Source organism: Canis lupus, chromosome 3 (assembly GCF_048164855.1).
Source record: "Canis lupus baileyi chromosome 3, mCanLup2.hap1, whole genome shotgun sequence".
NCBI classification, from domain to species: domain Eukaryota; kingdom Metazoa; phylum Chordata; class Mammalia; order Carnivora; family Canidae; genus Canis; species Canis lupus.
The window spans coordinates 17,868,037-17,893,358 of NC_132840.1; the positions used below are offsets into that span (position 1 = coordinate 17,868,037).

A 25,322-nucleotide genomic window follows, 5' to 3' on the forward strand; every position below is an offset into this window, starting at 1 on the left:
CATAATCACCAAAAACTGGAAGCAACCAAAATGTCTTTTAAGAGGCAACTGAATAAACAAACTGGTACATTTGTACAATGGAATATTATTCAGCAATAAAAAGAAATTAGTTATCAAGCCACAAAAGTATGCAAATGAATCTTAGATGCATATTGCTAAGTGAAAGAGGCCAGTGTGAAAGACTACGCACTGCACAATTCCAATTACATGACATTCTAGAAAAGACAAAAGCTTAGAATCAATCAAAGATCAGTGGTTGCCAGGTATCAGGTGGAATTAGAGGAGGTGGAGTAGGTGAAACACAGGGGATTTCTGAGGGCAGTGAAACTACTCTATGGGATACCACGATGGTGAATGTGGGACATGAAGCATTGGTCAAAACCCAAAGAACTCTGCAGCACAGACAATGAAGCTTAAAGTATGCAATTTAAAATTAAATAAACTTAGGAGACTGGAGGGATCCAAAGATGGCACACAGAATGTGATCAAAGAGTCACACTGTATGACAAATGCATGCAACGACCTCACAGAAGGGGGTGGGAGGACCTCACAACCTCAGAAACTCTAGGAATGACTAGAATCTGTAAAACTAAAGACGAAATAGCTCACAGAGAAACAGCGTGCTCCAGTTGGCAAAGCCGATTCCCATGGAGTTGGGTGAGAGTTCAGAATTCTGACACCATTACTCATGGTATCAACCATGGGTGCCACAGCTGAATGGGTAAGTAAACAGACAGGAGGATGACAGGAGCAATGCTTCTCGCCACTGGAGTGGGAGTTTACAGATGAGCATGGGTGGGAGGCTAGAATGATCTGGGTAGCAGTAGATTCAGTGTGGAAGGCATCAGTATGAACTCATGTTTAGCTGAATACAGATACAGACAGTTACATTCAGACATAATTACAGTTACATATGTGGACGCAGGACAGTATACATACATGTATTTCCTCACTCTGTTAGCTGAAAGGGCCCAGAACCATTGACACCCCAATAGGAGCAAGCACACCGAGGGCCCAGATGTTGGTGTCTGATACCATTCTCAGTTAAAGGAACCAGGATTCCCTGAAGAAATGGTGGATTCCAAGCTTGGGGCAGGAAACACACAGGATAAGCTTGTAGTGGTGGAAAGGAAGGAAGTGGTAAAAAAATTAAAAATAAAAAAAATAACCTCCTCAGTGAAGAGACATGTCAAAAGGACAGAGGAGCCAACTGAAAGCACTCTCAATGGCCAAAGGTTGAAAAATTTGAGGAACTGAGAATTGCATTATAACTGAAAGCAAAAATCAATACCTGTGAGTCCATACTGATGTCAGTAAATGATCAAATTAATAAATGAAGGGGGAGAAGAGACAAATCTCCCATGCAGGATTCCAAACAGTTTATGTAGATTCTCTGCCCACAGGGAGGTGAAGCCTAAGTGTCCCCACTTGTTAAGTGTGGGCTGTGCCCGGTGACTTCCTTCCCCATGGCACAGCATGTAGAGGGTCGGGGGACAGGCGGTGTAACTGGACAGTGGAGAAACCTGGCTGGGGTAGACGGAGAAGACAAAGCCCCTTCAGCCAGGTGACGGAGACCAGCATCAACAACGATGAGTCACAGTGATGGTGTGTGCCCCCAACACCATGTGTGGTCTTCCTCCCAAAAACCTACAACCCCAGTGTAGGCATGAGAAAAAGACTGAACAAATCCAAATCAAGGAGCACTCTACAAAATAATTCATCAGTGCACTTCAAAACTATCAAGGACATCAAAAACCAGGATGATCTGTCACAGCCCAGAGGAGCCTAAGGAGACACGACCACGCATTGCAATGTGAGATCCTGGTAGGATCCCAGAACAGACATTAAGGCAAAATCTAAAGAAACTTCAATAAAGTAAGGACTTTGTTAATGACAACGTATCATTACTGGTTCATCAACCATAGCAAATGCACCATACTAACATAAGATGTTAATAAGAGGAGGGAGCTGAGTGTGGCATATAGAGAAACTCTCTGTATTGTCTTCCCAATATATCTGTTAAGTCTAAAACTATTTTAAAAAGTGAGGTTTATTTGATTTGATTTGATTTGATTTTAAAGTTGAGTTAATAATAATAATTTTCTGGAACGCCTGGGTGGCTCAGTGGTTGAACAACTGCCTTCAGCACAGGGCGTGATCTCGGGGTCCTGGGATCAATTCCCACATCAGGTTCCCTGCCGGGAGCCTGCTTCTCCCTCTGCCTCTGTCTCTGCCTCTCTCTGTGTGTCTCTCATGATAAATAAATAAAATCTTTAAAAAATGATAATAATTTTCTAAAACCCCACAAAACAGTTCTTGGGTAATTCTGACATGCAGGCAGCTTTGAGAGCCTGGACCCATGCTTCTTTCACTTGGGTGTGCATCAGGATCACCTGGAGAACCATTAAAAGTCCACCTGCTGGGCCATACCCCAAACTGCTATCCCTGCTTCAGCAACCAGGCTCTGCAAACCAGGGTCCAGACAAACGAGGGAGGGGACCATCCATCACCATCACCAAGTACCCCCCCTGATGCCCAGGTGAGCCCTCTGCTTGAATGAACGCTGGTGAGGGTCTGAAGATCTTGTTGAGCATCCTCCACCTGCTGGGTGTGGTGGGTGACTGGCCCATGCAGGATGGAGCTGTGGGGATGTAGGAGGAGGTACAAGGAAACAGAGAGGGAGGTGTTGGAGCCTCTCATTTAGTTTTTGGCAGGGATGCTGGAACCCAATCGAAGCTGGCCCCTTGAAGTCCAACCTGCACCCTGCTTAGGAAAATTATTACATGGACAGAGTGAACAGCCACCCTGTTGGCTGATCCTCTGAGAGCAGGTTATGAGTATGAAGAAAGGGAACATATTTAAAGGACCTAGGACACAGTAAAGCAATGAATGAATGGTGGCTCTTACTTCCATGATCATTATTGCCTGGCTCAGTACACAAGTATTCCGGCAGTATTTTCTGCATGAACCCTGTCTCTCCAATAATACAGTAGGCATCTTAAGGGCAGGACCACTGTCACACACAACACAGCCCAACACAATACTTGTATACCAAGGCATTCACAGGAATTATTCCTTGGCCCCTGGAGCCTTGGGTCACCCTGGGGGTGGATTCAGATCCTTACTAAGCTTCGTGGGTCTCAGAATCTCAAGAACCAAGTCAAAGGCAGGGAGCAGGAAATGACACCCCCCCAGGGCCCCCTGGGAGGTCCCAGCATGCTGGGTCCCAGCCAGGTGAGCACCCAGCCACAAAGTGGCACAGAAGCTGCAGAGCCTGTGTCATCAGACAGCTTCCTTGAAGCCTCCTCATCTTGTACTTTCCCATTACTCCAAGCAACTGGGCTTTGTCAAGCCCTATGATGCGGGTAAAATGATTCAATGAACTCCGGAAAGTAAACGCGAGCATTTAATTAAAAGGCTGGTGTAGAGGGAGCTGTTTCTTCAGGGTTAACCTCAAAACCTTCAACTCCTCAGAAGAGCTTCCTAATTGGAGCTGGCCAGGGTTTCTGTAGCAGTCCAGGCAGATCCATGCCATGGCCCGGCTGGCAGAGGTAAGCGCATCATAGAAGCCGCCCTCGGAGGACACCGACTCCTGCCCGTGAGAAGTCAGAACCTCAGCGTGGTTCTGCAGGCCCGTGCGCACCAGCGCCTTCCATATCAAAATCCTCCTGCCCCCACCCCAACCAAGTCAAGGCGCTAATTAACAATTATATGAGAGAGGAGGAGGTGAGGCTTATCTTTTGTGAGCAGTTCTATATGTTGTCTACAGATCTCTCAACAGCCCTATGAAACTGCCTGTTTTTGTCTACTTTGCAGGTAAAGAAAAGTGAGTAACTTGCTGGAAGCCACAAAGATTTTAAATGGTATAGCCAGGAATGGAGTCAGCTCTCTCTCGTTTTATTTATTCATTTGAAATCTAATTATTAAAAAAAAAAGAAATCTATTTATCACCTTCTATGTATGGGCCAGCCAGATGCCAGATGATGAGATCCAATAAAAATCAGAGAAATAAGGTCCCTGCTTTTACAGAGTTTGCTTCGTGTCGGGGAGATGAAAAGTCAACAAATAAACTATTACCTAAAATCGTGACAGATGAGAAAATAGAGAGTGACATGACAGAGAATAATGAGGGTGGTGATCTCTGTAAATCCAAAGCCTGTGATCTTTCTGCAAAGGCACAGGATAAAGCAGCCCCCAAAGGACCACCTGACCAAATAAATCATATAACTATCTGAGGAAAACAGAACTGTTTGTTCTCCATCAGGACACTGGGCTCACATCTCTAATGGTGACTTGGAGGATGTATCATCTCTGGGCCAAATAAAAGAGCAGAACCTTCTTGGGGGCCTGAATTCACATCTGAAACTAAGTGGCTAACACGGGCCCTGCATTTTAGGAGGTGCAGAGGAGAGCCTCATCCCAGAGCCCCTCAGATGCTGCTGTCACATGGGGCTGCCCACAAGGCCTCTCCCCTTCTGTGGCATCATGCTTCCTGAGACTGTGGCAGGCTGACCAGGAAAACACCATGGGACACAGTACATGCTAGAAGCATGGAAGTCTAGGGCTTTGCAGCCAGGCAGCATGGAAATTCCAGCCCTACGTTTGCTAACTGGGAGAAGCGAGGAAGCCACATGGGCTCTTGAGCATCAGTCTACTTGATTAGAAGATGGGGCCAACAGGACCTGCTTTTCAGGGTTGTTTTGAGTTCAGTTAAAGAGCCAATATGGTATTAGCAAGTGCCCAACTCATCCTAGGCACACAAATGTCAGACCCCAAGTCATTCCAAAAAAGAGAAATAAACTGGTGAGTCTTCATAGCCATGCCCTCCTCCTCCCAAGACCCAGGAAATGGAGTTCTCGGTAGAGCAGACTGCCTGCCCTGTGAGTCCATAAACCAGGTTGAAACCCAACAAGGGGTCAGCGTGCAGACCCCCACACTCCGTCTCATGAGCTGCAAGGCTGGGTGGCTCACTCACCCACTCTGTGCCTCTATCACCAAGTGTGGATTGGGAAAAAAACATTCCTGCTTCACGGGATTGTTGCCAAGTAAAGGAAGTGATGGCTGCCGCATTCCTGGGATGCAGGACAGTTTCCTTCCTTCTTTTCCCTTCAAACCTTCCCACATTCCTTCCTTCAGAGTAAGTACAAAGGAGCATTTGACGTTAAGAAGTTTCCATAAAATTACGCTCTGACACAGCCCCTGTGCTCCAAACACGCGGAAGTGGCAGATAAATACCGGGCTCACAAACAAGATAATCATCTCTGTGTGTGAGGTAGAATGTCGACACAAAGCACTACGGGGGACTGGGAGTGCCAGGCAGGAAGTACATCTAAGGGCGGCTAAGACCAGTGTCCCACACAAGATGGGATAGGAGACCTGGGTCCAGCGCTTGACTCCAGGGGATATCACGAGGCCTCCTCCACGAAGGCAGAACAAAAACAAAGCTACGAGCTGCCCCTGGCCAAGCTGTACTGGGAGCTCCAGGCCAGGTGGAGGCAGACACAAACTATCAGGGAGGAAGTGAGGAGAAAGAAGGCTAAGAAAATCAAAACAAGAATTTCCCTCTTAAAATGAGTCAGTACACCTAAATTCTAAAACCTAAAGACCTCTAACGCTTAGAAACCTAGCCAACAAAATCAACATTTGTGACATAAATTACTCCAAAGAAGATAAATGAGTATCATGGAACAATCTGAAAAGGACTATAAAACAGGAATGTTTCAAATGCTCAAAGTGACAGATGCAAAGAAAAAAAAAAAAAACGCATTCATTGAAAATAAACAAAAATTCTCAAACAAAAGGTAAAGAACAAATGAAAAGAAAAATGGCAAATGGCAAATGGGAGAAAAATATTCACATGTCACGGATAAAAGACTAAGATCTGTAAATTGTAAGAAGTTTTAAAGACTTCTTGGAGACAGAAGGCCCCAAACTCCTCCTTTAACAAAGAGTGGACAGAAGATATGGGCCAGCATCCACAAATCTTACATGAAAATGGCTCTTAAACATAAGACCTCAACTTTCTTTGATAATGTAAATTAAAATCCAAAATAATGGAGTAAGAATCAAAACTATACTGAGATACCATTTCTCACCCACCCACTTGGCAAAAGTTCAAAATCCTGATACTGTGCTCTGCCAGAGAGGATGTGGGGAGTCAGGCATTCTCTTAATTGTGGGTGGGAGGCAAAATGGCATAACAGCAATGGAAGGGACCTTGGCAACACGTGACAAAACTGTTCATGCGCTTACTCTCAAGCTCACAATCCAATTCTAAAAATATGACATCAACATAAACCTCTAACAGTACAAAAATATATGTGCCTAAGATGACTCCCTGCAGGGCTCTTTGCAATTGCAAAATATTGGAAACTATCTAAATATCCAAGTATGGGATGGGGAAATAAAGTTCATTGGGGAAATAAAGTTGGGTGCATCCACACAATGGAATACTATGCAGCTGTTAAAAAGAATGAGCACTGTCTCTGTGAACTAATAGGGAGTGATTTCCAAAATATATCTTTGAATAGAGAGAGACAAGGTGCAAAAGTACTTTACTTTTAGTGTAAGAAAAAAGGAGAAAAGGATAAATCTGACTATTTTTTGTAAAAAGAAAACACAGTAGGAATAAACCAGAAGGTAATGAAACTGGTTATGCAAATACAAGGGGACACAAGTGTCTGGCAGGGAAAATACAGGAGAAGGGGTGAGTAAGGGTTGACACCTCCCTGAGTGCATCTTTCTGTTTTAAGTCCTGGAAGTATATTAAAGCATATCAAGAAAATAAAACCGATGAAGAAAAATAAACTGAATGCAAACAGAAAGTCAGGAATCTAACCCTATTTCAAATGAGTAACAAAAGCATGCTGGGGGAGCATAGAGAGCCAATATGAGTAACTTTTGAATGCAATATTATGACTTACACACCCTCGAACAAACCTTGAACTCTCCCTAGTGGGTTTGTTTTCATAATGGTTAGGTTGGGACAACCCCAGAATTATTTTATAGGCAGTATAGTATTGAGTAAATAAGTAAATGTGTGATGTTGTGGAGAGACAGCATTCTCTGAATGGAAGAAGGGTCAAACAAAGATGGAATAGGGTAGGGAAGAAAGAAATCAGTGGGATTGGAATGAAGAAATTTGGACTGTAAAAGGAAAAATTTGGAATAGGGACCACAGATTAAATTATTGTATCCACGTTAAATTTCTGAAGTTTATAACTGTACTGTGTTGGCTTAAGAGAGTATCTTTTTTCTTACAAGGCACTCATACTGTATATTAAGGGGTAAAGAGGCATGATATATGCAATCCATACTCAAGTGGCTCAGAAAAAATAATCTGTATATAATTTGTATAATTACTTACACATAATATATGAGTGTGAATGTATGTGAGTTTATACCTAAACATATACACATACATGAACATATAGATGTGGAGAAAGAGAGGGCAAACATGGAAGGAAAAATGTTTAAAACACCTGATGAGGGATGTCTGAGTAGCTCAAGTGGCTGAGCATCTGTCTTCAGCTCAGGGTGTGATCCCAGGGTCCTGGGATCAAGTCTCACATTAATCTCCCTGCATGGAGCCTGCTTCTCCCTCTGCCTACGTCTCTCTCTGTGCTTCTCATGAATGAATAATAAATAAAATCTTAAAACAAAAACAACCCACCTGATGAATGTGAAAAGAACTTTATGATGTTTTCTGTAAGTTTTAATAACTTTACAACAAAAAGTCAAATATACTTTTAAAAACAAATATCCTGAAAATAAGAATCAAGCTAAAAATCTCATCCATGAGATAACTCTACAAAAAGAATATTTGAAGAAGTAATAGCTCAGTATTTTCTAGAACTCAAAAAAAAAAAAAAAAGGAAGTTCTCAGTTTGAAAAAACACTGGTTACTAAGCAAGATGAAAAGGCAAATGATAATGAAACTGTAGCCTGTCATGGATAAAGAAAAGATCTTAAAATGTAGCCTGAAGAAAAAAAAAACCCTACATATTACAAAGGGTTGACAGATTGAAAGCAAGAGTGATACCACTGGCCTGGGAAGAAAAAGGAACTCCTGCCATCAGAATGCTGAGAAAATAGGTGTCAACCAAAACTTTTATACCTAGCTAAAACAGCATTTAAAGGCCTGAGTAGGGATCCCTGGGTGGCGCAGCAGTTTGGCGCCTGCCTTTGGCCCAGGGCGCGATCCGGGAGACCCGGGATCGAATCCCACGTCGGGCTCCCTGCATGGAGCCTGCTTCTCCCTCTGCCTATGTCTCTGCCTCTCTCTCTCAATCTGTGTGACTATCATAAATAAATAAATAAATAATTAAAAAATATATTAAAAAAATAAAAAATAAAAAAAAAATAAAGGCCTGAGTAAATGGGCATTTTCAGACACCCCAACATCAATAGCATTTATCTCCCAGAGTCTGAAGGAATTACAAAGAGAAACTTCACCATATAAAACAGTTAACTCAGAGGAAGACTTAGGACCACGAAACAAAGCTGGTCTTAAAAATTTACAGCAAATGAAATTTTTTTTTCATAAATGTAATCACTGACTATACAAATAATAAACATAATCTTTGCTGTTTAACAACATTGGGTGTACAAAACAAAACCAAGCTGTCCAATGAGAATTTAAAGCCAAGTAGCCTTGCTATATTCAATAGGACATCATATGTGTTTGAAAAAATCTAGAGTTGAGCATATATGCTAAAATTTAAGAATACAAATACAATATGTGGCTGGCTTCCAAGTCAGCCCAGGGTGAGGGAACCTATAAAATATACAGTTCATTAAAAAAACAAACAAACCAAAAAAAAAAAAAAAAAAAAGCTTGAAAGCATCAGGGAATGAGGAGGAGAGAAGAATCAGAGAAACAGAATGTAAAATAACAGAAAAAAATCCAAATATATTAATAATCACATTACTCTGAAGGAAGATTAGATTAATATATTAAAAGATAGAGATGATCAGATTGAACAAAAGATGAAAGAATCTGGGTGTGTGAAGGATTCCCTAAGAAGAGCTCCTTTTTTCTTTTTTCAAGATTTAATTTATTTATCTACAAGAGACACACAGAGAGAGACAAAGACATAGGCAGAGGGAGAAGCAAGCTCCCCACAGGGAGCCTGAAGGGGACTTGATCCCTGCATCCTGGATCATGACCTGAGCCAAAGGCAGATGCTCAACCACTGAGCCATCCAGGTGTCCCCCTAAAGAGAGATCCTTAAAGACCAAAAAAGTCATCTCAGCTCAGCTATAGAGAGGAATAAACTGGGCCAATCAACCAAGAAATGAAAGAGAGATTCCAAAACTATCAAGAAATGGTACACAGCCATCAATGTGCAGGAAGGAAAGGTGTCTTGGGAAACACACTGCAGTTTGTCAGATATGCAAAGAGAAATAGGTAAATAAGGGAAGCTGCCCTGGGATAGGGGAGGGCAGGGGTAAAGGGCTAGAGGGAGCCAAGGAGGTCTGCACAGACCAGAGGCAGACCACAGGAAACTTCTACCACACAGTATCAGCTCCCAAGAAACATGTCCAGTCTAGGCAGGGATTAGGGTCTGTGCCCATTTTCCCCATCAAGACCATGTCGAACCTTAAGCACAGAAGGGCACAGAGAGGAAGGACAGGAAAGTTCAGGCAGATCACCAGAGGATGCTATCCCTAACTAAGGGACACACTATCCAAGCTACTTCCACACGCACATGGTCCTTCTCAGGAACTCAGGCAACTCTTTGATTATCACAGGCAGTGGGGCTAAGAGAGATCTACACTTGGCCAAAACAATCCAAAATGCAGATTTTGGGGTCAGTACAGCCTCATCCTCAAAGTCCTTTCTCTCAATGGCTCACCATATGCAATATCTATATTTAGTTGGGTACTTACTATGTGATTCACGTAGCTTACCAATTCTAACAAAAGATACAATTTTATCCCCATTTTACAAAAGAGTAAACCAAAAGCCAAGGTCATCATGCCATCAGAAAGTGCCAGGATGGGGTTTAACCTCCAGCATCTTGATTTCAAACTTGACACTTAATTCAAGCACCAAGGCTCAAATCTAACACTAGTCTTGGGCTCTCCCACTGGTGTTGGCTCTGCTTTTCTTCCTGAGAGTCCAGTCTTCGCTAAACAGTGCAGAGAGGAAAGTTCGAACACTAAACTTGGACTGGTATCATGTGATGCCAAGCTCATTCTGCTATGTTATCATCTGTACACCTGCTGGATGCGCCCACTGAACTCTCTGGGGACAAGCCTGAGAGTTACTCACCCCTGCATCAGTAGGACAGAGCACAGTGTCTGGTAAACAGTGACTGCGCTACAAAATGCTCATCAGGGAAATGAATGAGTGAGAAACAAGTGGAGCAACCCCACTGTACCACAAGCCAACCTCGTAATGAACACTCCTCATGCTGGGGTGCATTCCATATTCATTTCTCCTTGTGTTGGCGGCCCTCCCACACCTTTGTATTAGTCCCGTGCAAGGAAACATTTGTTTACTGAAATCAGGTTGATCTCACACCTAGATGACTCATATGAGGCCTTCTGCCTCATGGCAGCCGAGCGAGATCTCACCTCTCAGAGACACCCAGGGAGACAATGCAGTGAGAGTGCTGTGAATTTTCCTTCCCTTGCACAGAACGTAGTGACACCATTTGTGGTCTGAGCCATCACAACACAGAAGGAAGAGGTTGAGAGACCACAGCCCGTCTCTGCCCTGGAATGCCCATGTGCTAAATGTCTCATCCCTCTCAATGCAGCTCTGTGGTTACCTGCTTGGGAAGTCTTCCAGAGCAGCTCATCCCTCTTCTTGTGGCTGTGTGTACATCGTTCTTCTTTCACACCCTTTACTCTACCTTCTACCATCCATTCAGCACATAATTGTGAGTGCCCATGACACGCCTGGCACCTGAGACACACTGATGGCAGAAACAGACAGGGATCCTGCTTTTCAACAGAACATCCTGCCATGATGGAAATGTTCTAGACCTGCACTGCCCAACACAGTAGCCAATAGTTGCATGTGACTATTGAAATTTTAACATTTTTGTTTCATTTTAATAAGCTGAAATCTCACCACACATGCATGACTGGTAGCCACCATCTTGGACAGTGCAGGTAATCCTGCTGCAGGATAATTATCTTGCATATCTTGTAAATCCTGACGTACCTTTTCTCAACTGTCTGACTCCCTCCTTACCCTCAGGTAGATTCATAAAGACAAGGGCTATGTTGCTTATTCTCAAATCTCCAGGACAGTGCAGCCCAGCATACAGAAATGGCTCAGGCACTGCTGGACCCAACCAATGAGTGAATAAAGCAACAGTGCTAGACATATAATAGAGGACCTACAGAAGTTTCCAACTCCTAACCAAAGGAGAGGAAGTGAGAACAAGAGGCCAGAGAGCAGGCTAGGGCACCGCTACTGGGCCAACAGAAAGATGCAAGTCCAGGCATCGCCCATCCTGCCCATTCTCCCTACTGTTCCAGGAGCTATCAGCGCCTTGGGAAGCAGATAGAATTCACAGAGAGAAGTCAGGCCTGGGACCACTGTAAGGGCAGGTCACACCGGAGCACCTTCAGCTGCAAACTGTGGCAGAGGGGTGGGTGGTAGGAAGGCTTAAAATAAACAAGAGAAGATTCATCAGTTCCACGGTTGAGCAAAACCATCACTTTGTTGACTGCAGGGTTAGGGTTTTCCAGCTGCAGTTCTTAGAAGAGAAAGTGATAGTTCTTGTGCCTGAGAGCCATTTCCTGGTCTGTGGTTGACTCACCAAAGATCCCTAAAGCATTGTGGATGGTTCTGAGAGCACGGCAAGGGAGGAAGGCGGGGGATGGGGGTGGGGGGGTGCAAGCTTTACATGTCCAGCACATCAGCGGGGAATCAGACTCAGCAGCTGGGGACAGCAGAATCTTTCAACAAAAGCATGGCTGGACCAGGTCAGGATCTTCGTGGGGTGGGGGGGGGGGGTGGCTGAAGTTGAAAAGATCCCCCTAGTCACCGTACCAACTGGTGTCATGAGAGTTCAAAGTACCCAACTTGCATCATCTGAACTCAATATGTGTATGGTTATTTCACGGCTGAACCAGCCCGTAACTGACTCCAAGTATAAAATCCCTGAATTCAAGAGCAAAGTCCAAATTGACAAATGTTTTAAAGTCATACTTAGCCATGTTAACCATCATCCAGCATGTTATAATTATGCTTCCTGACATGCCTTGGATTTAAGGAAAGTTGGGGTTCCAGCATTACTTAGCATTGCTGGGAGGGATGGATTGTACACCTTATGCTTATTGTCAGATGACTAAATGTTTTAACCAGGAGAGCAAAGCATGAATCCAACATGTAAAATAACTTCATAAAATGAACTTTTTCCAACAGATCAAATCACACCTAGATTCTTCCCAGGGCCACACCGACCCTCAAAGCACTATTAGGCCAGAATCCTAGATCACAGAGAGGCTCCCTAGTAACCTCAAAGTGCAAAGTGACTTGGCTTAAATCCATTTTCTCATCTTTTCTTGCTGTGGCTCAGCTCCCAAACTGTACCGGTGGGCCTGATCTGTCTTCCAACCTGAACTCTCCTGCCCCTAAAACATCCTCCTCCCAGGACACCCTGAAGTTCTCTGAAGTCCCCCGAAATTTCCTACCTCTGGGCCATTGCTTCAGCTGTCTCCTGGGCCCCAAATGCTATTTCTCTCAACCTTCACACCAGATCCTCAGGGCCACCTGAAAGACTTCTTTTCCAGGCAGCTGCCCCTTCCTCCCTAGGCTCCTGGGCACAGACAACAGCCCACCACAGTGGCCCCATGGCTGTCTGAATGGGCTCTGAGTTCTCAGCAAGCTCAGCTTTGCAGCTGGTCATTTGGGACCTTCTGATCTCTTCATTGGCTTCACTAGCTTCAAGTTCTCTGGAAGACAAGGCCAGTTCCCAGCATGTGGTGGGCACAAAGTTTAACTCTTTAACTGAATTGTAGAAAAAAATAATGATCTCAAGAAGCTAAACCAAAAAAAAAAAAAAAAAGAAGAAGAAGGAAAGAAAGAAAGCATTTTCAAACATGATGTAGTTCTTCCTCTGAGCTCCCAGATAACCCTATCCCTCAGGAGGCAAAACTGCAGCAATCAAGAATATGCGTATGGAGCCAGACCCACTGGATCTGAATCCTGAGACAACCGCCTACCAACTGATAGACCATAGGCAAGTTCTCTCACCTCAATATGCCCTAATTTCCTTCTCTGTAAAATGGAGAGAGAAATAGGTCCTACCTCTTGGATTAACTGAGTTACTCCATATATGGTGCTTAGAACAGGACACAGCTCATAGCATGGGCTCCATAAATAAATGCTGCCTGTTTTGTTATGGTATGGAAATTGCTGATTTGTCTTTTCCCCATTTATTTGTCTTCTTCCCTAAACCGTGAACATCTTGTGTTATTCATCATTATATTCCCAGGACAAGACACACAGTGACCCACTTCTAGGTATACACAGGGTCTGGCTTATAGCAATAACTAAATGTTTGAGGAAGAGGCCGTGTAGTTTACTGATGATGCTCGAAGTGGATATTATATATTTTCTACAAATCGTAATTAAGATACAGTGTCTACTGTGCAGAACATTCTTCCTTCTCGTCTTTGCCTGACCACACTCCACTCATCCTTCAGGTCTCAGATTAGATGCTGCTTTCACCTAGAAGTCCTGTCTCTAACCTCCTCATTCTGGTGGGCCCCTCCCTCATGCAGGGCGCTCCCATACCAGGGTGCATTGCAATGTCTGGCTACTTCCTTGAGCTTTCCCACAAGACGCTGAGCTGGGACCACACCATCTCTCACACCCTGCTGGAAACCCAGCATCCTACACCCTGTCTGGCACACACAGGTGCTCAGTTGTTTCCCTTTCCCACCAAGGGAATTTGAGGAGTTGCAGGTGGGAAGCCAGGCCAGTGAGGGGACATCTTGCTTAAACTCCAGGAACACAGCACAGATTCACTCTCCACCAGTATGGAGAAATGGGAGGAAATCGAGAAAGAGGAAGGTGAAAAAAAAAAAAAAAAAAAAGATCTCTATAGTAAAAAGAAAAAAACACACCTAGAGTTAAGAAGTCTCCAACCCAGTATCACTGTCACCAAGATGGTGGGGAGAAGGCTCAAAACCCCGATTTCCATCAAGAATGGAGTGACCAAAAAAAAAAAAAGAATGGGAGTGACCGGGTTGGTCACCCTCCTACCCAGAAGTGGAGCCTCCCAAACTCTCCTTCCTGGTTTACACAAAGAGAATGAAAATAAATATCCTATCATCCAGGAAAAAATAGCAGGGCATCCGCAGTAGGGTTAAAAGCATGCCTTTGAGTAAAGCTAGAAGCCCTATCAGCACCAGGGTCTAATAGTGGGAAGAAAAGTCATCTTTTACTGAGCACTCACTATGAGCCAGGCCCATCTAAGCCCCTGCGGTAGGTACCATTATTTCCAGAGCACGGAGGTGAGAAAAATCAAGGCTCCCAAGCTGGGAAGACTTGCCTAGGGTCACTGGCTCCATGAGAGGTGGAGTTAGTACTTGACTCACAGACCCTCTGACTCCAAGCCCATCCTCCCCCTTTCCAGTTTCTTCCTTGTCATGCTGCCTCCAGAGTTTGAAGCAGGTTAATTGAGAGATCTAATCCTTTCTGCAATGGGGATTTCTATTAAGAAGTCCACTGCATGTTCTCTGCAGAAAACAGAGAAATGCAGCCCAAATGAAATGCGCCCTGAGAAATGGATCTGCAGTAGCCCTGATGGGGGGCGGGGCTGGAGGTGGGGCTGGGGCAGTGGAGTGGGGAGCCCAGGCACTTGATGAAGAGCCTGTGAGACAGTGTGAATATTAAGGGGGAGAAGAAGCGCAGCAAGGAGGGCCCTCACGGCAGATGGTGAAAACAACTGTCAGACAGACAAGGGAAAGGGGATCCTTCCATTGCTGCTGTGAAGAACCTGACAAAACACTAGCTCTCCATGTCATGTCTCCAGGAGCAGGGAGTGCAGCGTGAGAACACGGGACAGCCCAGGGTGGGGGGTGACGCTGACATAAGTGAATGAGGGGGGGACCTGGCACAGGACCCTCCTCTTACAGCAGTGAGGGATTCTCGCTTTCTCTCTTTCATCTGTTCATTCATCCACTCCCTCATTTGGCAGGTGTCTCCAAAGCACCTACTATGTGCCCAGCCATGTGAGACACAGCTGTGAGCAGAATAGAGACCACCCCTGCCCTCACAGAGCTCAGGACCTCAAGGAGTGAGGGACGCGGAGGGAGATCACCCACACAATCAGGTTGTGACCGTTACCCCCTGAGGTACGTGCTGTTGGTATAGCAATACTGCTCTCCGTGTGCAAACAAACTGCAAGCTGACTCACATGGGGTATCGCTGTTTGGGAGAGCCACGGAGGAGGAGGAGAGGCTGACCACCCACACAAGGGCTGGCGGGAGGGGAACACACATGCAGAACACGAAGAGACAGGTGTGGACAGGGCCCAGGGCCGGCCGGACTGGGCAGGCTTCTCGGGCCTGCAGCATGTGGGCCATGTGAAGGGCTTCCTCAGCCTCTTCCAGAATCTCAAACACTCTCCTACTGCAGGCTCCACCTGTCTGGTTCTCTGGCCGACTCTGACGACATAGAGGATTCCCTGGAGCTTCAGCCTCCCCTGTGGGGTGGTCTACAATCGCTGGACTGCCACATTCTTTGTGATAGGGCTCCAAACACGTACACATGGAGCCTTGGCTCTATGGCCCTGTGCCTGCAGTTGGCATCCCCACCATCCCTGCCTTTCTCCTGACTCATTCTGGCTCATTCTATCAGATTCAACTTGTGCATCACCTCCTCCAAGAAGCCCTCTCTAACTCCCTGACCAAGCTGGCATAGGCATCCCTGCCTGGAGCTGCCTCAATACCATCTGCTTCTATCTCCGTGGTGCAAGGCACTGCAATGACTTGTCTAAACAGTTCCTGCTATAGGGCAGTCACTCCATGAGTACTGGCTGAGTTAACATCCATAAGAAAGGATTAATATGCACAATAAAGGAAAGTGCTCTAAAATGCAACTAGGAAAATACAAAAATCTGGTTAGAACACTGGGAGAGATTTGAAATTAGAGTAGCTAATACTTATCAGACGTCTACTCTATGGCAGGTAATATTCTTAGGACTTTCTATGAAGGAATTCACTTATTCTGTACCCCAATCCCACGAGATGACTATATCTGTAGTTTATGAATGAAGAATTTGGCCCAATGAGGCTGAGCCATTTGCCAGAGGCGACGCAGACAAATGCCTGTGTCCACCCGCCACACTGAGTGTTGGTAGTGAGACTATGTTTGGGCCACTCCCAGGGAAAGAAATACCCCCTGGCAGGAACACAAGATGCTCACCCTTATTTGTGAACTAAAATCACAATGACAGAGCTTAGAAAAGCAGGGCAAACACTGGGAATAGCCAGGGTTGGCAAGAGGGTGTCTTTGGAGGCAGCATAAGTGTTCATTAGAGAGAGAGAGACAGTTTGTCTGGACACTAGAGAACTCTGAGTGGCTAAACGGGGAAGCAGACCCACATGCCTGACACAAATGGATTTTTAAGTTAAAACAAGATGTTCTCACCATTTCCAGTCTTCACTTGGATATCACTGTTCTCGTGAAGCCTTGGATTCTTGTTGTGTGTGTGGTGTGTGTTCCTTTTAATCTGAGGCCCAGAGCGAAATCACTCAGTACTAGTCATTTGGCTTCCCTGGAAGGCCAAGTCAGCATCTTTGGAACCACTAAGGATGGCTCAAAGGCAGGCCCCCTAGGGGTGCTGGCCAGAACCGTGCCCCAGGACACGGAAATATGTGCTGGTTTGAACTTTAATCACTGTGGTGCCTTTTGTCCTTCTTAAAACTGTTCACACACCTCTGAGAGCTTTAGCATCACCAGGCATGGCACCATGCCCCAAGTCCTCCCCTTGGCTCTCTGTGTCATGACCTCCTTGACTGAGACTCAGTTTCCTCATCTAGAGGTAAGGCTAATTATGGCAAACTTTGTTGTGTTGCTATGTTGTGAAGCTGCTAACTCAGAGAAACGCTGAGGAGATTGAATGATATCCAGTGTGCCAGACACAAAGAAGGAGCTCAGCGCCACCACTATCATAGTCATCAGAGAAGACTGGCCTTTTGTCTGAGTACTGGGGTGTGGGGGTAAGCCATGGCCCCGGGGGTCTACCCTGATGGGGAGGAGTGACTTTCCACCAAAGTTGGCAAGCCAGTTTTCATTACTGTTTTGAGACCCCCTGCAGACAATGCACCCCACCCCACTGCCTGTACCCTTCGGAGGGTGGAGGGACAAGCTGGGGGGCAGAGGGGGCACTTCCACTGCTCACCCACTTGCTTGGGTTCACCACTGATGAATGTCATCTTGGAAACAGTTCCTAAGACTTGTTTTGAGGTAGTTGAGAGGAAAAGAATATCTGAGCTGACAAGGAAAGCGATTAGGCGATTTCCGAATCTTGACATCAGCTTCTGTGGATGCCAAAAATCAAATTCAGGAGCAGGGATCCAACTATAATGCTGATTTCCCCCTTGGACTCGCCATTGGTCAGGTGACAGTCAGATTTTCCATCACAGTCTGGCACATTCGCTCAGAGGCAGTGGCCAAGTTGGAAGTTCTTCACGTTACCCCATAAGAGCATCTTACGTTCATTCATTAGCACCAGTCACTGACTTGCCACGCTTTGAAAGACAAACCGGACAAACTCCCTAGGCTGCTGTTGTTGTTACTGGTTTGGATGATGACCCACTTTTGAAAAACAAAAAAAGGTTGGTCAGAGTCTGTGGGCCTGGGAGTGGGTGTCTGAAGTGTGTCAGGAGGGCAGCTGTGCCGGGGAAAACAGACACCTGCATTAACAAGAGGCCGCCGATGTGATTCACCCCGTGACCATGACGCTCTGGGCCAGCTTCCCCTCGGCCTCTTCCGGAGGCAGGCTGCACCTCAAGAAGCAGTGGTGATTCTAAAGGTCATGAACCGGAGTCATGTTCGGGGCACAGAGTGAGTAGTTTCTGGAGGTCACAATTTTGAGGAAGTATCCAGGACTTTTATCACTATATCATTAAGTAGAATGATCTATGATCTTCCTTGCTCTTCCCGTCCTTGCCTGGTTTGGAAATCCAGGTTATACTGACCTCATCAAAGGAGTTGAAGTGTCTCCCTTTTTTCTGTTCTCTGCAATCATTTGGATAAGAGAGGGATTATCTGTTCTAGAGTATTTGGTAGGCTCACTTGTAAAACCACTTGGGCCTCATGTGCCTTCTTCCTGCTTTTTTGATGAGCACTTTAGTAATGACAGAGTTAATAATTTATTTAATAATTATGGGTCTATTCAGGTTTTCTGGCCATCCTTGAATTCATTTCAGTAAGTTGTATTTTTTTTTTTTTTTTTTTTTTTTTTAGGGAATTGACCATTTTATCCAGGGTTTCAAACTGAATGGCACAGAGTTAGTCACAGTATCTCAGGCTTAGAAGGATTCTATCCTTCCAGTAATAAGCAACAAACCAAGTCCATGAAGTGGCCCCTGCCCCCCTAAATCAGGGCATGTGTTTGTCAGGGATCACGGTTTTAGGAACTTCCTTATACTGCCTGCCAGGTAGAGGGGCAGTGGTGAAGAGCCCAGCTCCAGAGTTGAATTGCCTGGATTTCTCTTCTAGTTCTGACTTGGGCACATGTAGCTTTAGTTTCCTTCTCTGTAAAATGGGTAGAACGGCCATAGCTAGCTCTCAGGACCATGTGAGGATCACACAAAATACTTCATAAAGCCCAAGGCCTCAACATAGGGGAGTTCTCTAAAACTTTGAACTTAACTTCTAATTTCACAAGCTTTCAAATTAAGATTCTCATTCTCAACTGAAGGTCCAAAGCAAGATCACTCCTACTCTGTCCAGTACCACCAACTGATATTCACAACTACTGTGTGTCCTTTTCATCTCAACCCTCTTGGTGCTCATTAATCTAGAGCAGCGGATCTGCGAGTGAGATCCCTGGACCAGTGGCAGCATCTGGGAATGTTCTAGAAATGCAGATTCCTGAGCTCCACTGCACATCTACTGTATCAGACACTCTGGGGTTGGCATGACAGCCTTGTGTTGGGACACACCCTTCAGGGCATTCTGATACTGGCTCCATGTGTGACCGCCCTAAGTTCTTAAGAGCCACAGGGCACTACCCACGCTCCTGCTGAGTCCCGAGGTGCTTTTAGAGCATGCTTACTCCCCTACGATCAATGAAGGGCAAAACGATAATCACGCTGGGAGAAGAGTGGGAAGAGATAAACAAACATTACAGAAGTGAAAGCTGAGATCATTTTAAAAGATCAATGGAGAGAAATGGCAAATGTTGCCTGTTTGCATGGGGTGACTCATTCAATGATAGGAACCATTCTGAAAACACTGAATCAAGCAGCGTGTGAGCTGCAGTGCTGCGCAACAGGCAACAGCCGTCGGGATGCAAGGGAAAGGGTTCTCAAAATTCAAAGGAAAGCAAACATGGGGATATAGGCTCAGCATTGACACTGGAACCTCACTGGCTTCAGGACATTCGGAAAATGCTGGGCACCTGAGGGCTGTGCTTTGGCTCAGAGCGGAAAGCAGGCTCGCAGGGAGGGATGCTTCCACAGGTTAGAGGCTTAGAGGCTCGACTGAATCTGTAAAGTACTGATGCTTTGGCCCATTCAGACAGGAGACTGCTAACCAGTTCTCCTGAACCAGGCCACGAGAGAAGCCAGCTAACTCAATAGTTTTTCCATCCAGATGAAACTTACCTATTTTAGAGAAAAAAAGAGGGGAGAGAGAGAGAGAGAGAGAAAGAGAGAGAGAGAGATGCCTGGTGGAAAGTGCATCAATAAGAAGTGATGTCAAAGTTTTAAACCTTTGGAGGACAAATCACATCCCCACTTACAGGCTTAACATCTAAGGTGTAACTTTGGCTCCTACCGGCAAATGGATCCATGAGCCACTGCTGAGAAACTAAATACTTCCTCTGCAACGACTGTATAGTTAAAATTCAGCATTTAAAATGCATAACCCACACCCTGCCCCTGAGATCCGGATTCATTCGATTGGGGTGGAGCCCATTTTTAACAAGCTCCCCAAGGGATACCGAGGCAGATGGTTCCGGACCACAGAGCCATTTGTCATTACCAGAGGAGTCAGAATCGAGAGCAGTACTCAGTCGCTGCACACATTTCACAAACATTGCCGGGGAAAATTCAGGCTGAAACCAAAACACCACCCGCCTGAGCCCCAATTTAGCATTTGTTCCCACGGCATAGATCAGGGAAGTCAGCAGTAAATGAGTAACGTGTTACATAAGTTGCTTTTCTGTATGCAGAACCTCAATTCACCAACGAGAAGTTAAAATCATATAAAAAGCAACAGCCCACCCCCAAAACAAATGCTGGGAAAGCAAAGCCAGGATCTCCCCAGCCCCTTCTGCCAGGCAAAGACAATCCCTCCTCGGTGCTGCAAGCCCCACTGGCTCACCTGGTGCCCCAAGGACCCGGATCCTCTGGTGGAGGTGGGGGAAAGGTGGAGTTAGGAAGTGAGCAGGAACATGACATTTAGGTTTCCACGGGGGCATGGACACTGGCTTCATTGAGATTTTTCTCCAGCTGAGAACGTATGTAAAGCCATGTTTTACATGACTACACCTCTGACCCCTTGCTGGCAAGTTCTGGAGGACAAAACCCTCTGGAGTCCTATCTAAGAACCCCAAACCACTTTCTGTCTTTGGCAAGGATTCCCAGTCTTTTCCTTTCCCTGGTCACCCTAACACCTAGATAGTAAACTAATTCTAACTAGAAGGTTAAAGGCTGGGCAGCCTGGGTGGCTCAGTGGTTTAGCACCACCTTCAGCCCAGGGCCTGATCCTGGAGACCCAGGATCGAGTCCCACGTCGGGCTCCCTGCATGGAGCCTGCTTCTCCCTCTGCCTGTGTCTCTGCCCCTCTCTCTCTCTATCTCTCTGTGTCTCTCATGAATGAATAAATAAATAAAATCTTTAAAAATAATAATAATTCTAGAAGGTTAAAGGCTGACAGCGTTTGGACAATTTATCAGCCCAGTGACCACAGAGGATGTAAAAGTGGGCGTGGCAAAGCTTTACCATATATTTAACATACATGTTACCTCTTCCAATGAGCTGGCCTCAGGAACCTCTCAATACTGACCTGGAGACATCCATTCTCACTTTACTGGAGTGTAGATTATAAGTTTCAGAGGGAGAATCCTTACCTATCTTTTTATTGCTCCAAGCATCTAGCATGGTGACTAACCTTAGGCAGTACTTAAAAAAAAAAAAAGAAAAAAAAAAAGAAAAGAAAAAAGGCATTGATTTGACTTAAATTGACATCTGATGTGAGCCTTAATTGCCACCCCCATTTTGCCACACAGCACAGAGCTTCAAAATGCATTAGAGTCACCTGGGGTGCTTGTTAAAAACTCATCTTCTGGGCTCCACCCCAGACTTAGTAAGTCAGACTCTATGGGACTGTCATTTTTAACAAGGTGCCAGGTAAGACACATAAAGACATAAGACACATAAAGTTTGAGAGGGGCAGCTTGCGCCCTACAGGGGAATCTCAAAGACACCAGCACTTTGGAATGTCATTAAGCAGAAGAATCCTTTAAGAAGGCCCAAAACAGAACAAAGTAGAGGCAGATAGCTCCCTCCTATCTATCTAGGTATGTGCCCAAGTAGAGAACATTCAACATTGGAAAAAAATGAGGCCAAGAAGAGACCAGAGACAAGAAAGGTCCAGAGAAGCATATTCTGCAGTTAAGCCTAGGAGTTAACTTCTGATCCCAGCAGGTTCATCCTCACCTTTCCCTGCTGGTCACGAGGTACTATGCCCCATGGGCAGGTCATGGACCAGGGAGCATCAACAAGGCCCAAAGATGGAGAGCAATGGCTAGGAGCTCTGCCCCACTTTGGAAAGTCTGGCTTCTTTGCTTCACCCTACAGGCTGGTGGCTGAAGTCAGCAAACCGTCCCCCCTCATGCTGCTCCTCCTGCCCTTGGGCAGCCACATTTTGAGCAGGGCAGACAACTGCTACCAGCCAGGGTGCAGGAAATCACACCCAGGTTCCTAGCATACACACCCAAAGAGCCTAAGAAGTTCCCCTCACCAGCCATCCTCCCCAAGACAGGGAATCCCTCTCCCGCGGGCAGCTGTCACAGGAACGTCAACCATGGATGTTTATGCCAGGCCTCATTTACACAAGCCCACTCCTCCACGAGAGATGAATTTTTAAAACAAACAGCTTTTACATATGTTAGCAGGCAGAGTCATGTCAGCATCAGGGATCCCCAGACGGAAACGTGAGTCAATCTGGGGCAGACACTGCTAAATAAATCCTGTTTGGGTGAAATTCCTCTCTCTGGAGAAAGAGGAACCTCAAAGCAGATCGCTTAGATTCCCCGGCAAGATTCCCCAGACACCCCCATTCTCTGCAGCAGGGCATGCCCTGAGCACTGTGCACTCTGAAATCAGCTACGTTCTCCTGTGCATTTGCCTCGGTCACCCCCGTCCTGGGAGCTGTCTGTCCCACCTGCGTCCCACACCCCTACTCCCACACACACTGTGCTTCCAACCAGGGCATCAGATGTCCCTTCGCAGCTGAGCATGAGCTGTCCACGCTCATCCCAAAGCTTAGGGTTCTGGCAGCTAAAGGGAAAAATGCCACCACCGAGACACACAGGTAAATGTACCCGTATGCACAAAATGGGTACAGATGGCTAACCTGGAAGATCTGGGCCACAAAGCCTTTGTCAAGGAGTAATTTCACTATTAAGGAAATGTCAGGTTTGGGAGCTTTAATTACTTGGGTCATTGCCTCCTCTTTCCTTAACTTTGCCTATGGGGTCTTGGTAAAGGGGAGGAATTCTATAACCTTTACTGTGTTACTTCCAGGATGGAACAATTAGTGCAAACCGGGAGAATTACCATAAGATGTGGTCAGGGCAGCATTCAGGACCTCTACAGACATGAAGCCAGGTCATCCAGGCCAGCAACAGATGAGCCTCAAGAGGCTCCAGCTAAGATTGGGTTTAGAGAATTTCATGTCCAAACTGGGTCTGAGAAGAGGGGCAGATCCCACTTTTCTGGACTACACCATGAGGGGCTCAATGAGATGAAAAGCATGTTCTTCTCTGAGAAGTGCATGGTACCCTAGAGAGGCACTGGCCCTCAGGGGACATGAATCTCGGGTCCTGGTGGGTGAGGACCTTGATTGGCCCTCAGAACCAAGGCTCAAGAGTGGTAATCATGGCCACGGGTGTGTTCAAGTAGTCAGGAATATTCAGCCCATCACAGGTCTTGGCTGGAACATCAGTGGTTTGGCCTCCCCACATGCATAAGTGTCTGTACCCAGTGTGGGCCTATGACTAAGGCCACATGGCCCTAGGTGAGAGAGGTGGAAGGAGAATGATTACCCTAGCTAGGAGTCAGGGTTGTTGGGTAAAGGGTGGGGGGAATGTCATATGTAGTTCCCTAGGCTTCAGGAAGAGCTCCCAGCCACCATGGCAAGAAACAGACACAGAGGAGAAAGACAAGCCACATACCGAGCCCGTTCTCTGCCAGTGCTCCATGGTTAACACCACATTCGGTCAGGTCTTGCTCTCCTACATCATTCAAATCCAAGCCAGGCTGGTGGGACCCGTTTCCAAAGTGCCTCTCATCCTTCTCAGAGCCGGCGTCCCCATTCTCCATACCATTCTGAGCCTTTTTCAGCGGCATGATCTGCAAACCACTGGGGGTAGTCCTGTAAGACACCGTCTTGGTGGCCCTGTCACCTCCTGCAGGGGGCTTGCCTGAATATCCTTTTTTTGGCTTGGACAGGGAAGGGTTGATTCGCTTCCGTTTATGGGAAGTCCCTTTGCTCTTTCCAGACTCTGAAGGTCTGTGAGAGAGTTTCTCAACTGATGGGCCTCGGCCGTCACGTAGGAGCTTGGAGGCGCTGGTCTGCTTCCCTGACTTGATTCTTTTGTCCTTGGACACGTGCAACCCGTTGAATTCGTCAATAAACTCTTCACAGTGCAACAGATGGTGTTCTGGCTCCCACGTGTCCTCCGTGCTTCCGTAGCCTTTCCATCGGATAAGATACTCCCATTTCCCTTTCTTGTTCTTCCTCTTGTCTACAATCCTTTCGACCTGGGACACAAGATGAGAGAGTCAGAAAAGAGGGGGGAAAAAAGGGAGAGAGGAAAGGAATCAGTCCCAGGCAACAACAGCACAAAGCCCTCAGGATAGAAGCACACACCAGGCCATGGGGTGAGCCATTCAACAGGGGAAGCTGACACTTCCAGGAGTGTTCAAGAAGCCTGGTTTATTTTAGGACACCATTGAATGGAACCAAAGGCACTCGGCTGTTTCCCTTGACAACTGTGATGCCATGCCTGGCTGGTGGCATCTGCCTGTCCATCCAAGGCTTACTTTTGCTTGGAATCACAATACAAGCTTTTGCTAAAGATCTTTATTCTTTCCACTGCACCCAAGAAAAATCAGATATTTAAAGACCAATTTGGTATGGCTTTTTCACCCTTACTTATGCCAAATAACATATACTGAGCATTTACATGGTAGGCACTAGGCTAATGTATCCTTATTTATAATAATACAAATGCTTAGTCAAACTTATTGGTCAGGTACTAAATGCCTGGCATGGATGGTCCCATTTCATTTTCCCCATATGACGACAACCCAGTGCAGTAAGTATTCTTTCTATCCCCAGTCTACACTGAGGAAATGAGGCTTCCGGGAGATTAGGTCACTCAACCAAGTTCCACGCTGGTAAGGGCAGGGCTGGGATTTGAACACTTCTATCCCAAACTCGCTTTCTTAATCACTAGGCCAGACAACTCTCTCAATTACAAAAATCTTCCATACTGACCAAAATGACTAGAATAGACAAAGCCCTTCCCTGCCCCCACCCACAGTAAGCTCCCCCAGTCTACAATGCAGAGCTAATAGGTGAGACCTGAACCTCTCTCTGTCTGGTTCTAAAGCCATGTGCTACTATCTATGTGCCTTCAAAGGTATGAAAATCTCTTCTGTCTGCAAGTATTCTCATGGAAGAATGCAGTTAGAAAAAAAGCCAGTCCTGATGCTAATAACTGGTCAATCAAAAGAAAGAATATGTGAGGGTTCATTTATTATCTTTTCAACTTTGCCCTAGGTGTGAAATTCTTTAAATTAAAAAAACTCGCAATGCTTTACCCCCTAAAAAAGCTAAATGTCAACGGAAAAGTAAAACAATCTCATTCAAAAGTTCATTACAT

General features: G+C 45.8%; 1 protein-coding gene and 1 long non-coding RNA gene across 5 annotated transcripts in view; one reads left to right on the forward strand and one right to left on the reverse strand.

The window, feature by feature from the left end:
• Nucleotides 1–25,322, reverse strand: part of CDYL2 (chromodomain Y like 2) — a 268,630-nt gene that overhangs the window by 28,638 nt on the left and 214,670 nt on the right. For all 4 annotated transcript variants that reach the window (XM_072819359.1, XM_072819354.1, XM_072819352.1 and 1 more), the window contains one exon: nucleotides 23,607–24,195. In XM_072819359.1, the coding sequence (XP_072675460.1) occupies nucleotides 23,607–23,781 (175 nt within the window). In that variant the 5' untranslated portion in view covers nucleotides 23,782–24,195. The remainder of the gene's footprint in view (nucleotides 1–23,606; nucleotides 24,196–25,322) is intronic.
• Nucleotides 306–15,991, forward strand: LOC140629883 (uncharacterized). Its single transcript, XR_012027699.1, has 3 exons — nucleotides 306–721; nucleotides 15,171–15,327; nucleotides 15,611–15,991. It is a non-coding gene; the product is annotated as an uncharacterized lncRNA (long non-coding RNA).